This window comes from Sebastes fasciatus, chromosome 9 (genome assembly GCF_043250625.1).
Source record: "Sebastes fasciatus isolate fSebFas1 chromosome 9, fSebFas1.pri, whole genome shotgun sequence".
Classification (NCBI taxonomy): Eukaryota; Metazoa; Chordata; class Actinopteri; order Perciformes; family Sebastidae; genus Sebastes; species Sebastes fasciatus.
Genome location: NC_133803.1, coordinates 8,039,771 through 8,052,342, shown reverse-complemented (window position 1 = coordinate 8,052,342; position 12,572 = coordinate 8,039,771). Strand labels below are relative to the sequence as shown.

General features: G+C 41.3%; 1 protein-coding gene across 9 annotated transcripts in view; it reads right to left on the bottom strand.

Moving 5' to 3' along the window:
- Nucleotides 1-1,497: 1,497 nt before the first annotated feature.
- ldb1a (LIM domain binding 1a) overlaps nt 1,498-12,572 on the bottom strand; it is a 27,531-nt gene continuing 16,456 nt past the window's right edge. For 4 of the 9 annotated variants that reach the window (XM_074645759.1, XM_074645763.1, XM_074645761.1 and 1 more), the window contains 10 exons: nt 11,272-11,374; nt 9,789-9,833; nt 9,469-9,544; nt 7,244-7,346; nt 6,716-6,888; nt 6,496-6,618; nt 6,329-6,406; nt 6,067-6,190; nt 5,719-5,867; nt 3,873-4,748 (listed from right to left, as the gene is read on the bottom strand). In XM_074645759.1, coding sequence (XP_074501860.1) covers nt 4,524-4,748; nt 5,719-5,867; nt 6,067-6,190; nt 6,329-6,406; nt 6,496-6,618; nt 6,716-6,888; nt 7,244-7,346; nt 9,469-9,544; nt 9,789-9,833; nt 11,272-11,374 — 1,199 coding nt within the window. In that variant the 3' untranslated portion in view covers nt 3,873-4,523. Of the gene's footprint in view, nt 3,852-3,872; nt 4,749-5,718; nt 5,868-6,066; nt 6,191-6,328; nt 6,407-6,495; nt 6,619-6,715; nt 6,889-7,243; nt 7,347-9,468; nt 9,545-9,788; nt 9,834-11,271; nt 11,375-12,572 lie in introns of those variants that run through there. The other 5 variants (XM_074645767.1, XM_074645766.1, XM_074645765.1 and 2 more) reach the window with 3 other exon arrangements.

Below are 12,572 nucleotides of genomic sequence, written 5' to 3'. Positions count from 1 at the left end.
TGACGGGGGAGAGAATGAAACGGGGACAACTCTTCTCAGTTTATCAGTTTGTGAAGTCCAGTTGGTCAACTTGATCCCCAATCTGCTCGGCCTCGTGACACCGCCTGCCTGATCTGTAGATCGTCTGTTTCACCGATGAGAGAGAATACATTTACATGAATAGGAACACGATGAACAATAGGCAAAAATTCATTTCCCTTTCTAACCCCTTCTGATGCAAATGAAGCAGAAGGAAGGAGTTTACCCGCGACTGTCCTCGTTTCTTGTTTTTGCCTATCAGGTGCACAGATCACTTGTTGATCGCTCATCCCTGGTTCACCTCAACCAGAAGTCATAAATTACAGGCTGATCCTTTAATCTGCTACCAAGAGAGCTCTTACCAACTGGCTTTGGCAGGTGAGGACTAGCGAGGCCTTGCAGTGCTGCCAGTCGGTGGTTGTCCTCAATGATTCTGTGCTCCTGAAACAACAACAGCACCAGAATCCTGCTGGTTAGTCTGTCAAGTGTTGCGATGTGGATGTGATCCCTCACTGGCTTCCCACCCAGTGAAAGCACCGTTTTAACCATTACTTCAGGCTGAAATGGTACCAAATTGTAACATAAACTACTGATATGATATGGTTCAAAGTTCTCAAAAAGCTAGCTGGCTAAAAGCTAGTGTAACTGATTTTACCACACATACAGATCCCAAGGTGAAGAATTATCTTCCATACACTTACACCAGACACTACTTTGTAACTTTTGTTAGATTAAAAGGTACACATCTGAAACACGTCATGAGCCTGTTATGGAAAAGCTTTTAAAAACATTTACTTATTAGTACAAAAATGTACTTATCTGGAGAGTCAACACTCTGCTCTTCGGTCTCCGTTTTGCCTTTTTGTTGTACAGTATATTCGATTCATTCATTTAGAAAACAGACACCTAGCTCTGCTTTATCATGTATCTATTACATACACTGCTATTGTCACATTTTATTTGTCATTTGTTATCATTTCTCTTTTCTTGCCAACCAACATGGCCTCTGTCTTCTCCATTAGTTGTGCCCTGCCAAGACGGGATGAATAACCTGCTAAAAAACAAAACAACAATTGACAAATAGGTCACACTGAATTGTGCCCTTGACATTTTGGTGTTTATTAACTCAAAAACAAGGGCGGCAGTGTCTTGCTCACATTCCACTTGAAACTTTCTTTCAATAAGGAACATTCAGTAAACTGTTCTTGGCACAGCTCGACTTTGTTTTTTTAACTTTGTTTTCTTTGCAAGAGCTGATGATTTTAAGAATTCACTGAGGTCAGATTAACCAACGCATACTTGAGTAACTGGTTCCCCCGACTACTGGAGACAATTTCAGTGATTGGTTTAATTTCTTTAAGGTCTAGTTTTGTGTGATTATCCTAAGTTACGATCAGTTCCATGCAATAAAAACATTCTCACATCACAGTAACAGATATTTTTCCATCAAGAATCATCAGTCCAATAACAACAAACAAGTTTTTCAGTGAAAATTCATCTTTATTGATACCATACATGAATCATCAATGACAGAAACCTGGCAAAAAATATAGATATAAAATCACCCCTATGGTGAGGTGCTACAGGAGCCAGCTATTGGTGAATTGCCATTTCAGCTCTGTCTCACATATCACAAACCCTCATTCCCTAAATTATGTCAACTTAGGAAACACAGGGCGTTGAAAAGTTCCCCCTAGATCAATTCTGTGTCGGCCTGCTGAGTAGATACACCACAAAAGTAGACTAGGGGTGCTAGAGACAATGAGTAAGGACTTAAAACACAACAGCCTGCAGCTCGGTGTGGATTTACAGACGGCATTTCTGCCAGATATAATGATGGAGGAATTTCTGAACGGCTGCTCAGTCGGTCCTGGGAGACCCCTGCTGGGCGAGTTTGCAAATTACTATCCAATAGCTGTCAGCTGGGTGATGCTGAAGCTCACGAGTTAGATATGATGTAAAGAGTTGCCTAAGTACACAGGAAACCCTGACACAGCAGATAAAGGTCAAGCCCAGTGAGTCAATTTTTCCCCCAAATGTAAGGTCAATGGTCAGCATATTTCCATTAATGAAAAAACAACATTGCATTTTTCACCTGTCAGTTAAAGATTAGAAGGAAAATTTGACCCAATTCCACTAAAGGTTGCACCATTGTGCAATATCTCCAGCTTCTGAGGAACTTTTCATCAGAGGATGACTCACCATGAACTAGAGTAACTTTACAGAAAGAAAAGGATGACTTAGAGATTAACATTTTCTCTACATGTGGTTATTTATTGAATTGCAGTGCATCTGATTGGTTTTCATATAGACCGGGCACCTACAACAGCAGAACATGGCCCTTAAATATCTCTTTAATGTTAACATACTGAACCATTGTGATAAACTGGCCAGAACTGGGAGCAGCGTGTGAAAAAACACAAGTAATGAAATGAGCTGTATTAGCATTAACTGACTCAGCAGCCCAACAAACTCCTCCATATATCATCATGAGTATAGTACAGGTGGGTTGGACCTAAACAGAAAGTCAGTACATAGAAAAATAAATACAGTTTGCTAAAATGGGGCAAAATTCTTTTATCAGTGATTGTACCATTAAAAAATCACGTTTAAAAAAACTTTTAAGAGGCTTTTCATGTCTTTACATTAGATTGAGTTTCTCATAATTCTAGGGAGGAATACGTAGAATAACCTTTACAGAAATTACTACCTAAAAATATACAAGCACAGACACAAACATGAGGAGTAAAGCCAACAAAATGATTTGTCATAAAACATAAAACAGCACAGTGTAATCAATATCTAAAGAATCTTTACATGTAGCTCCTTGGTCTGCAGCTTTCTTAATTGTGATTAAAAACATTTCTGGGAAACTTAAGTTAATACAAAAGTCTTTTTTTTTCTTATTTTACAATCCTGTCAAAACTTGTTTTTAAAATATTTTTGAGTAGCAAATTTGCGAAGTTTTCTGTTATTATGTTCTCTGAAGAGAGGACCCCCAGATAGAGATTTGAAGACAAAGCAAACAGTTCTGCAATGACAAGTCAACAGATCCAAATCAGGCACTGGATGGAAATTTAGTGGGGAAACTGGTTTCCAGTGTGCTGCTTTGGACTCACATCAAATAAGATGTAGTACAGTACTAAACACTAGCCTTGTTCTCCCAAACTTGTTTTCTAGCACTGAAGCCGATGGACCTGATGACAGCGTGATGGCTGACACAGATGGATGACGTTATATTTAGCACAGACTTACATGGAAGTTATTACCATCACAATAAGAATGATCTAACAGCAATACGTATACATTAATATACTGCAGGTTTCAGATGTTTTACAGTTCTTACATAATAGAAAGTAAAAAAAAAAAAATACACCGTCAATTCATAAGAAAAATAGATTGGAGTTAATAGTGGAAAACAGTGCAAAGAATATTCTGGGGTGTTTTTGTTTGCTTGCTTGTCTGTTTATTTTTTAGAAATTGTTTACAAAAATAAAAACAATTCAAAACAAGTCGAAAACATAGAAAATGAAAACACACTTCTGTAGCATCTGGTGCTCTGGTCCAGACATGCTGCGTACCACCTCTCTCCAGTACCTCAATGTTTTATGCTGTAGGTGTAGGTGAGTGTGTGTGGTTGTTTGTGTGTGTGTGTGTGTGTGTGTGTGTGTGTGCACTGGTCTGGATATGTGTGTGTGTGTGTGTCAGTGTTTGTGTGTGTGTGTGTGTGTGTGTGTGTGTGTGTGTGTGTGTGTGTTTAAGATTTAGCGTAGTGGTTCTCAACTCCGGTCCTCAAGCTCCGGCACTGTACAGGTTTTTGTTCCAACCAGGTCCTACAAAAACAAATAATTGAGTTTTTAAAAACCGAACGTTGAATTTTGATACTAGAGAGTGCACACAGTTTTCTGCAGCCTGCAAAAAAATAAGTTAAATAAAAGCTAAGCATTTCTTCCCTGTGACATGAGCACAACAGAAACAACGTGGTGCGTCGTCAAGGAAAACGCACGCCTGAGAGACCCGAGGTTGGAACAAGAACCCACTGACAAGGTCGCCATGGCGAGCACTCGGACAACGGGACAGGCCAACTTTGGCTCAAACACTGTGGTGAGCGATGATGGAGGGGTTGAAGACACATGCACACACACACCGCCACCCCGCCAGTCTCACCACACCTCTAAGAGGACCGACTGGAGCCGAGCATGACAAGGGCCAAGGCTGAGCACCACTGATCATGTGCAACAATGTGAGGGAGCGAGTGGGATCCTGCTCACCCTGTCCTTCATGTGACAGCAAAGAGCTTTATCAGTCCATCAGCTATTGTCCCTCTTCCTAACCACTCTCCTTCAGTCTTAAAAAGAACATGACGGAACAAAACAAACATGAAGTAATTGAACACAAGTGCTCGAGGCCACCCTCCCTGACTCCTCTCGCTAGTGTGTTGGCTCAGGTGGATCCCAGTAGGATTTAAGCATTGAAAAAAAGGGGCCGGCTGGGACCTCAGCACTCTACTGGGACGACTGGGAGTTGTCGTTCTTGCTCTCCTGACTGGAGGGAGCCTTGTTGTTCCAGGGCGAGTGTGCCCCCAGTGCAGGCGAGCTGTTGAAACTGTCCTCATCGTCCAGGCCATTCGCCCCATCGAACTGCGTGTTCTCCAGCCGCGTGATCAGACGCTCGTCCTCGTCACCAAACTCCCCTCCCATCAGAGTGGGCTCTCCCACCATCATCACGTCCTAAAGGGGACAGCAAGGGCCGGTACATATTATCCCCATAATACAGGGGGGTGCGCGGAATGACTGGCTGCACGGACGAGTTGTAACTGTAGTGTTTCTTGCCTATGGTCTAGGTGTGATTCCAGCGTTACTAATTAATCTTTACTTATGAAATGCATCATAATTGATACTTCAAGATAAGTTCTAGAGACCAAGGGAATATTAAAAACCTAAGGTATTAATGTCCTCTCATTCTTAACCCAATCACAACAGGACAACGTGTTGTCAGGGCATCTAACCAGACAATTTCAGTAGTCCATGTGGCCCAGACTCCCTGCCCCTGTTCCAAGAACCACGGTCAAGGGGCCTTCCCTACTGGCCAGCAGTGGGCATCCCTGATCCTCGAGTGCTGCATCATGGGGGTTTTCATTCCACCTCGGGTCTCGTTCGCTCAATCAAGCAACCAAGTATGCAAAAGACAGCAGTGCTGTGTGAATCGTGTGCTCTGATAGACTTAGTGGTAACTCTAAAACCAAGTTGATAGAGCGGATTTAGAGAGAAAACCTATCTGTCCCACTGGAAATCTGAGCAAGGTAACCCTACCCCATGGCCCCAGAATAGTTTAAGCATTACTTAGCAAAGGAGGTCACTTGCACCTCCTCTATATAAACCCATAAACCTGTGGCCCCAGAGGACCAGGGACTGCCCATCACTGGTTCACATCAGGGGGTCTACTAACTAAATCTACTCATTCTCAGAAGAATTACAAAAAGCAACCCCTATTCCCCCTGTCACACCTGAATCCAAACCCCACCTCCAGAAGCCTCCTTATGCTGTCTCTATCCTGACCTGCTGCTACACCTACAACCCCTTCTACCACCCCCATACACCCACAAAAACCTTTCTAACCTCCTTGCCCTTCTTTCCAACCCCTTCACCCTGTATCTGAACTTGGAGGTGCAGATAGAGGTCAAGTAGATGTAATGCTTACAGGTACCTGGCTGGAGAGTGAAAAGCTGTTGGCTGGACTCTTCTTTTTGCTGTTGGTGTTGTTATTGCTGCCTCCACCGGAGCTCACGGTGCTTCCGCCAGACACCTTCCTTTTCCGCCGCTTGTTTGGAGCTTGTCTGGCTGGCTCAGCTACAGGTAGACAAAGAGACAAGATATGCTTCATAATCACAAATCTCTGTAAATCTGTTGTTTCTAGTTCCTGTTGCAGATAAAGAACTGTTGTGCAATTGCAACTGGATTTGTTTTGTAGGTACTCCACAGCTTAATGAATGCAAGGGGCAACACTGCCATAAATGCCACTGGCAATTTCAAAAGGTGTGTGCGTTACCTGGAGGTGCTACCATTCTTTGCCACTTTTGGAAGAGGCAAGTCTTCAGGCAGTCTCTGGGGCTCAAGCTATAGGTCTTATGCCTTGACATCAACTCTTGCATGGGCTCCAATATCACACATAGCTTTAGGGAAGATAAAGAAGGGAACCAAAAAGACATGAAGGAGTGTTAACAGGTTGTTGCAGCTGTAGTTTAAGTTAATTAAATGACTGATCAACCAAAAGAACAACAAATAACATGAGTATTAGGAAATGTGCTTACACGGAGGTAGTTGAGCGTGGAGTTGGACAGCCCACATCTGGTGATATTTTTAGCCAGCTGATCGAGCATTTGGGGATCCTGCATGATCGGGTTGAAAAGATTAGTTGATGTACAGTATGTGCATTTAAGTGCAAGTGTGTGTGTGGTTATCTGAGTCTTGTACTCACATGCATAGCCAAAATGCTCCTTGGTAGGACCTCTCTGTGTTGTCTGATGCTGAAGTGCCACGTCTTGATCCTCATCATGTCATCAAACATGAACTCTAGGTACAGGCGGCCCTCCACACAAACCTTATCCACAGGACAGAAATAAAGGTTAAAGGTTAAAAGTCACAGCAGCAGCAACAGGAAGTAGAGGGGAAGGAATCCAGTGTGACATCAACCGTACCTGTGTGAACATGGGTTTGCCGTTCTGGGTCACCATGGTGCACTGGTCACAGTCGAGAGACACAAAGTTACTGTGGAAGGACTCCTTTGGGTGCTTCAAAACATAGAACAGCTCGGTGGCGCCTCCCTCAAAGATACTTCGAAAGTATCGTGGAATCAACGTCCTGCCGATGGCTGCACACAAAAATTATAACTTTGTTAAGAAATCAAATAAATACATAAAAATAAAATGAAATTTGAATCACCCACGTAAGCAAAGTGTGTAGGTATAGTAGCACAAAATCTGACACAGACATGAAAAGAATCAAATTAAGAATAGAGCAGAAAGGATATACATCTACATACACAACAACAGTTACAGACCAATCCTTATCTTGATGAATGGTAATAACAATTGTCAAGTAAATTTGAAAGATTTATAAAACGTCAAGATAAAAAAAACATATGGACATTTGAAGATGATATATACTAATATATAGTACATTGCTGAAATAAAAACAGGTTCACGGTCTTTAGCATTTTTTCTTACTGTATCGCTTGGGTCCATCTTCCAGACAGAAGGTGATGGTGAGCATGGCGTCATCCTCAAAGAACTCTGTGGTGAAGGCATCCCACCAGAGATTGTCACAGTCCTGAAAGCAGAGGAAGAACCATTACTCTACATGAGGCAAATTACTATCACAATAAAATAAAACATAGCATTCAAGTCTAATACAGGAAGAATAAATGTACATGTTCTCCATTAAAATAGTGTTTGCTATAAAGAGACAAGGATGTTCCCTAAGATATTATGATTAAACGAACAAACAATGATTCTGCACATACTAAAACCGCTCAAAAAGAAGAAGCAGAAATTCTTGTTTCCTACAATTTAGCACTTCTAGCACATTCAACTCTTCTTGCGTACAATCTGGTCAATGTAAAACACTGGGAGGTTGCAAATTGCGTGAGAACAGATGAGCATATTTCATGATAGTCCTCAAAATCAATGCATGGGCTCTTAAAGATGAGTATGTGAGTAAATATTTTGTTGGTGCAATGAAACAAAACTATTTACAAAACTGTGCGATCAGGTAGATAGGCAGGTAGCACGTCCAATCATTTAATCGGGACTGAATGATTTGACGTGCTTATTACAGTCCTGCTACAGCCACAGATGATGATTTGTATTTAAAATCCCTCCAATGTACAGAGGTTAGTGTGCATGCATCATATACTATATATATATATATATATATATATATATATTACTATATTGTATATAAGAGGTGGACATATAGTCCACTCTATAGTGGAGAAGAGTGAAACAGTTTTGCTACATTAAAAACTACACATACAGAGAATTAAAAACATTGGAGAAAACAATAAGAACTTGATGCAAAAATTAACATTTGACAGATATGACTATAGTCCCTTTCACACTGCCTGTTCAAGGTAGGAATGTCGCACGGTTATTCTTTCTGTTCTGTATGAAATGTATGGAGATGGTATGAAGGGACAGAGTTGTTCCATCGCTGAGCCGGCAGCGAAGGTAGTCACAGAGCCGAGCCAATGTCTGTGTGAGAGGGACAGCCGGCACAGCAGGACTACACATACACACACTAGACGCCAACGCTGTTGTGTTTAAAGTCACGCCTCTTTCGATTCCGTGATGCCGGCATGCTATCTAAAATCCCACACCGGGGCGGAATTATACCACCGTTATTTCGTTTAGAGCGAAAAAGCAATGCCAACGTAACGGCGGATCTTCTTTATGGCAGTATTGCGGAATATGTTTGAAAGGTGTTTAATGACGTCACCCATTCGTTTGTGGACTAGGGTTTTGAAGCCTCGAGTTGGGCATTTCGGCCATCGCCATCTTTGTTTTTTGCAACCAGAAGTGACACGACAGGGTGGAGCTAAGTACAACTGAATAAGACATTTGTAGGGGACCAAAATGTTACAATTAACTTTCATGAACTGAAAACACACTGTGAAAGGGTTAAAATGGTAAGACGAAAACACGAACAACGACGTGGTAGTGACCTGTCAATCACAAGGTAGCCTCGCCCTAAAGCATCCCCTGCTTTATGGTCTATTTGAATCTAAATGGAACCATAATTTACTAAATGAACATCATGCTGTATTGAAGAAGACTTGAAACTAGCGATTGAGACCATAAATTCATGTTTACAATGTTTACTGAGGTAATAAATCAAGTGAGAAGTAGGCTCATTTTCTCATAGACTTCTATACAATCAGACTTCTTTTTTCAAACAGAGCAGTCGCCCCCTGCTGGCTATTAGAAAGAATGCAGGTTTAAGGCACTTCTGCATTGGCTTCACTTTCCAGACCCAGAGGTTGACCACTGGCATGTATTTGTTATAGTGTGCAGGCTGACGGTCACATAAAAAGCGTGGCCCGTAACAGCTGCTCAGTTGCACACTCAGGCATACAAACAGTTGGCACTCTAATTATGTTTTAGCCAGGTTGATCAGATAATCCTATTAGAGCCTGAATGTAAATTAAGTCAGTGCATTCTCAGGCTTAATTTCCCACAAAATCCCCAGCATGGTTAGCTACACAAACAGCAGCTGGGAGGGGAAATCTGTAAACATGGCAACAGTAAGTAGTTCACAGGAGCTGCAGAATGTAGCACTACAGATAGTAATCACAACCAACTTGAAAATGAAACACATGCCGTGTTTTCATACAGCAACAGTTGTGGTGTTGAGTTCTTATTACTCTCTGTGTGAATGATGAAGCGACTCTCACCTCTGTCCAATTCTGTAGCCTTTTGTTCAGCTCATATATCCGGTAATCTGTCTGGTTCCCGTACGGTGTGGGTCTCCTGAAACAGAAAAAACAGGGGGATTCAACACTCTGCAGTTTGAGCTGCTTCAGTGGCTTTTCTACATCCGTAGCGCAAACAAATGACATAAGCACCGAGCAGTCTCAAACTTCAGTTAATTGCATTAATTTAATGCCCATTTGTTTTTAAATGAATGGAGAGTAGAGTGAATAAAGGCTTTATAAATTACTTCTGAGCTAAGACAAACCACAACTGGTTTTTTTAACAATGAAAGAGTACTCACCCCATTCCAGGCTCCATGTATGATGGGGGGTACATGGGTGTAGGCCTAGGAGGAACAAAAAACACAAACATCAGCAACCATTTTCTAAGAAACACAAGTAACACCAAGCATGTGTGTTTTTTATTTCTACTAGGGCAATCCATTAAAATATTTAAACACGATTAATCGCATTATTGTCCATAGTTAATTGCACGTTTTTTAATCTGTTCAAAATGTACCTTGAAGGGAGCTCTGTCAGGTATTTAATACTCTTATCAACATGGGAGTGGGCAAATACAGTATGCTTGCTTTATGCAAATGTATGCATCTATTTATTATTGGAAATCAATTAACACAAAACAATTACAATTATTGTCCAGAAACCCTCACAGGTTCTGCATTTAGCATAAAGAAATATGCTCAAACCATAACACGGCAAACTGCAGCCCAACAGGCAACAGCAGCTGTCAGTGTGTCAGTGTGCTGACTTGACTATGACTTGCCCAAAACTGCATGTGATTATCATAAAGTGGGCATGTCTGTAAAGGGGAGACTCGTGGGTACCCATAGAACCCATTTTCATTCACATATCTTGAGGTCAGAGGTCAAGGGACCCCTTTGAAAATGATCATGCCAGTTTTTCTTCGCCAAAATGTAGCCTAAGTTTGGAGCGTTATTTAATTCTCCTCCGTGACAAGCTAGTATGACATGGTTGCTACCAATGGATTCCTTATGTTTTCTAATTTCATATGATGCCAGTATCTTCACTCTAGCTTTAAAGCTGTTAATATGTTAACGTGTTAATGTGTTAAACAAATTAGTGCTTTTAAAATTAATTTTGCGTAATTATCGTTTTAACTTTGACAGCCCTAATTACTTCAAGTATCATATGACCTCTAAACATTGACCTTAGAACGGCAATACATCCTCTGTTATTGGTTTCAAGGCTAACAGGAGATTTCCAATAGAAATCCTCATTACAATAGAACAGAGAGGTATAGAAAAAAAGTTTAAAATATTAAACACTTGCGACAAACAAGTATACATTTTTAATAAGTACTGTATAAAGTAATGAGAGCAACACTGTGTGGTAGTGTGTCACTTTTAATTAAGCTGAATGATGCTTCTTCTCTATGTTTGCCTCATTAAGCCACATCTGAAACCAATCTGCTTCTGTGTAGTCAACTCCCATTTGATTTTATTCCAATATCAAAGATGGGGTGATCAAACTTCAAACTCAAATTTCAAGATTCTGCAAAAATATAAGCCATACAACGTCAAAATAGATGATTTATTAAAAAAAAAAAAATAATCAGCATCTAAAAATAGGTTGTACTCTATAGTAAATGTTTCCGTGTCAAGACAACACATTATGACATCAAAACTTACAGCCTGCAAGACATAAAAAGGAGACATCAGAATTAATGTAAAAGGTGCCCTAGTTTTAAACATATTTTCCTTTTGACAGAAACTCTGGTGCTCTGACAGTATGACCCAGACCTACCCCACATCTCTGTCCAGCATAGCGCCTGGGTGGAAGGGGGGAAAGCTGCCGCCGTTGGGGGGCTCCTTAGGAGAGTACAGCTTGAATGACTTTGACGAACAGCCTGCACACACCCAGAGGAGGAGGGGGGGAAAAAGAGCAGAGATTTAGAGGAGATTTAGATTACTTTAGATTTAGCTCATTCAAATCACAGCATCATCTAAGTAATCTAATGCTGGATGATTTTGTTGAGATTTACTCAAATAAAAAGCACGCTGCCAAAACAATTTCCTGCTGCTTTCATTATCTAATGCATCTTCAATCTGGTAAATGGACAAGAAAACAAATCATCACGGGGAGAGAAAAAAAAAAGAAAACAGCAATATTTATTAGCCTGCAGAAATCTGAGAAAACAATCAGTGAAATGGGAGCAGAGGAGATCGCCTGGCACGTTCTTTGTGTTCTTGTACCATTCGTACCATTATAGGGAACCCTCTTCTCTGCATACAGCCCCATGTGATCTAACCATGAGCCTCTGCTGTGTGTGTGTGTGTGGGTGTATGTGTGTGTGTGTGTGTGTGTGTGTGTGTGTCCCTCTCTAGTTGCCTCTGCTGCCCATCCCCCCACTCATACCCCGGCTGTTGTTAACCCTTGTCTGTCCAGATAAGGCATTCATGCTCAAAAAATTCAGGGCTCTGAGAAAACAGCTATTCTGTATCTCTACTCGAGGAGACCTCACACACGGCGGCTGCATGTAATTAGGTCTGACCAAAGATTTTGTATACGCAAGCAGACAGCGGCAGACTGGGAAAAACAACCCGTGGAAATTTGAACCAGGCTGGCCCATTACATCCACCCTTCAGTTTCACTACTTTGTAGCACAGATACAGAGAAATGATAAGGGAACTAGAGGGATATAATGTAAACAGATATGACACTGTTGAGATCGTAGAAAATACTGTGTTCCTGTATTTGCCACCCTTGATAATGTTGTTTATGCGTGCCGTGCTTGTAAATCTGGTATTCCCAACAGGAACCTGAAGGCAGCATAATGTTAACCGGTTACTTTTACTAAGTCACAATTGACGCACAACACCTGGTCACCATCAACTAGGCATATAAAATAGTGATGGTACCAATTTAAAACTGGCAGGGGGAGAAACATTGGGCCAATCTCATGCAGGATCAATCTTAACTGAGCTGAATCATCACTTTTGGTGAACTAATGGATCCCCCACAGGCAGATTAATTCAAGACATACAGATGGAGAGAGAAAGGCATGAGTTGGAGATAAGCATGCCTGTGTGAACTCTGATCTGTCT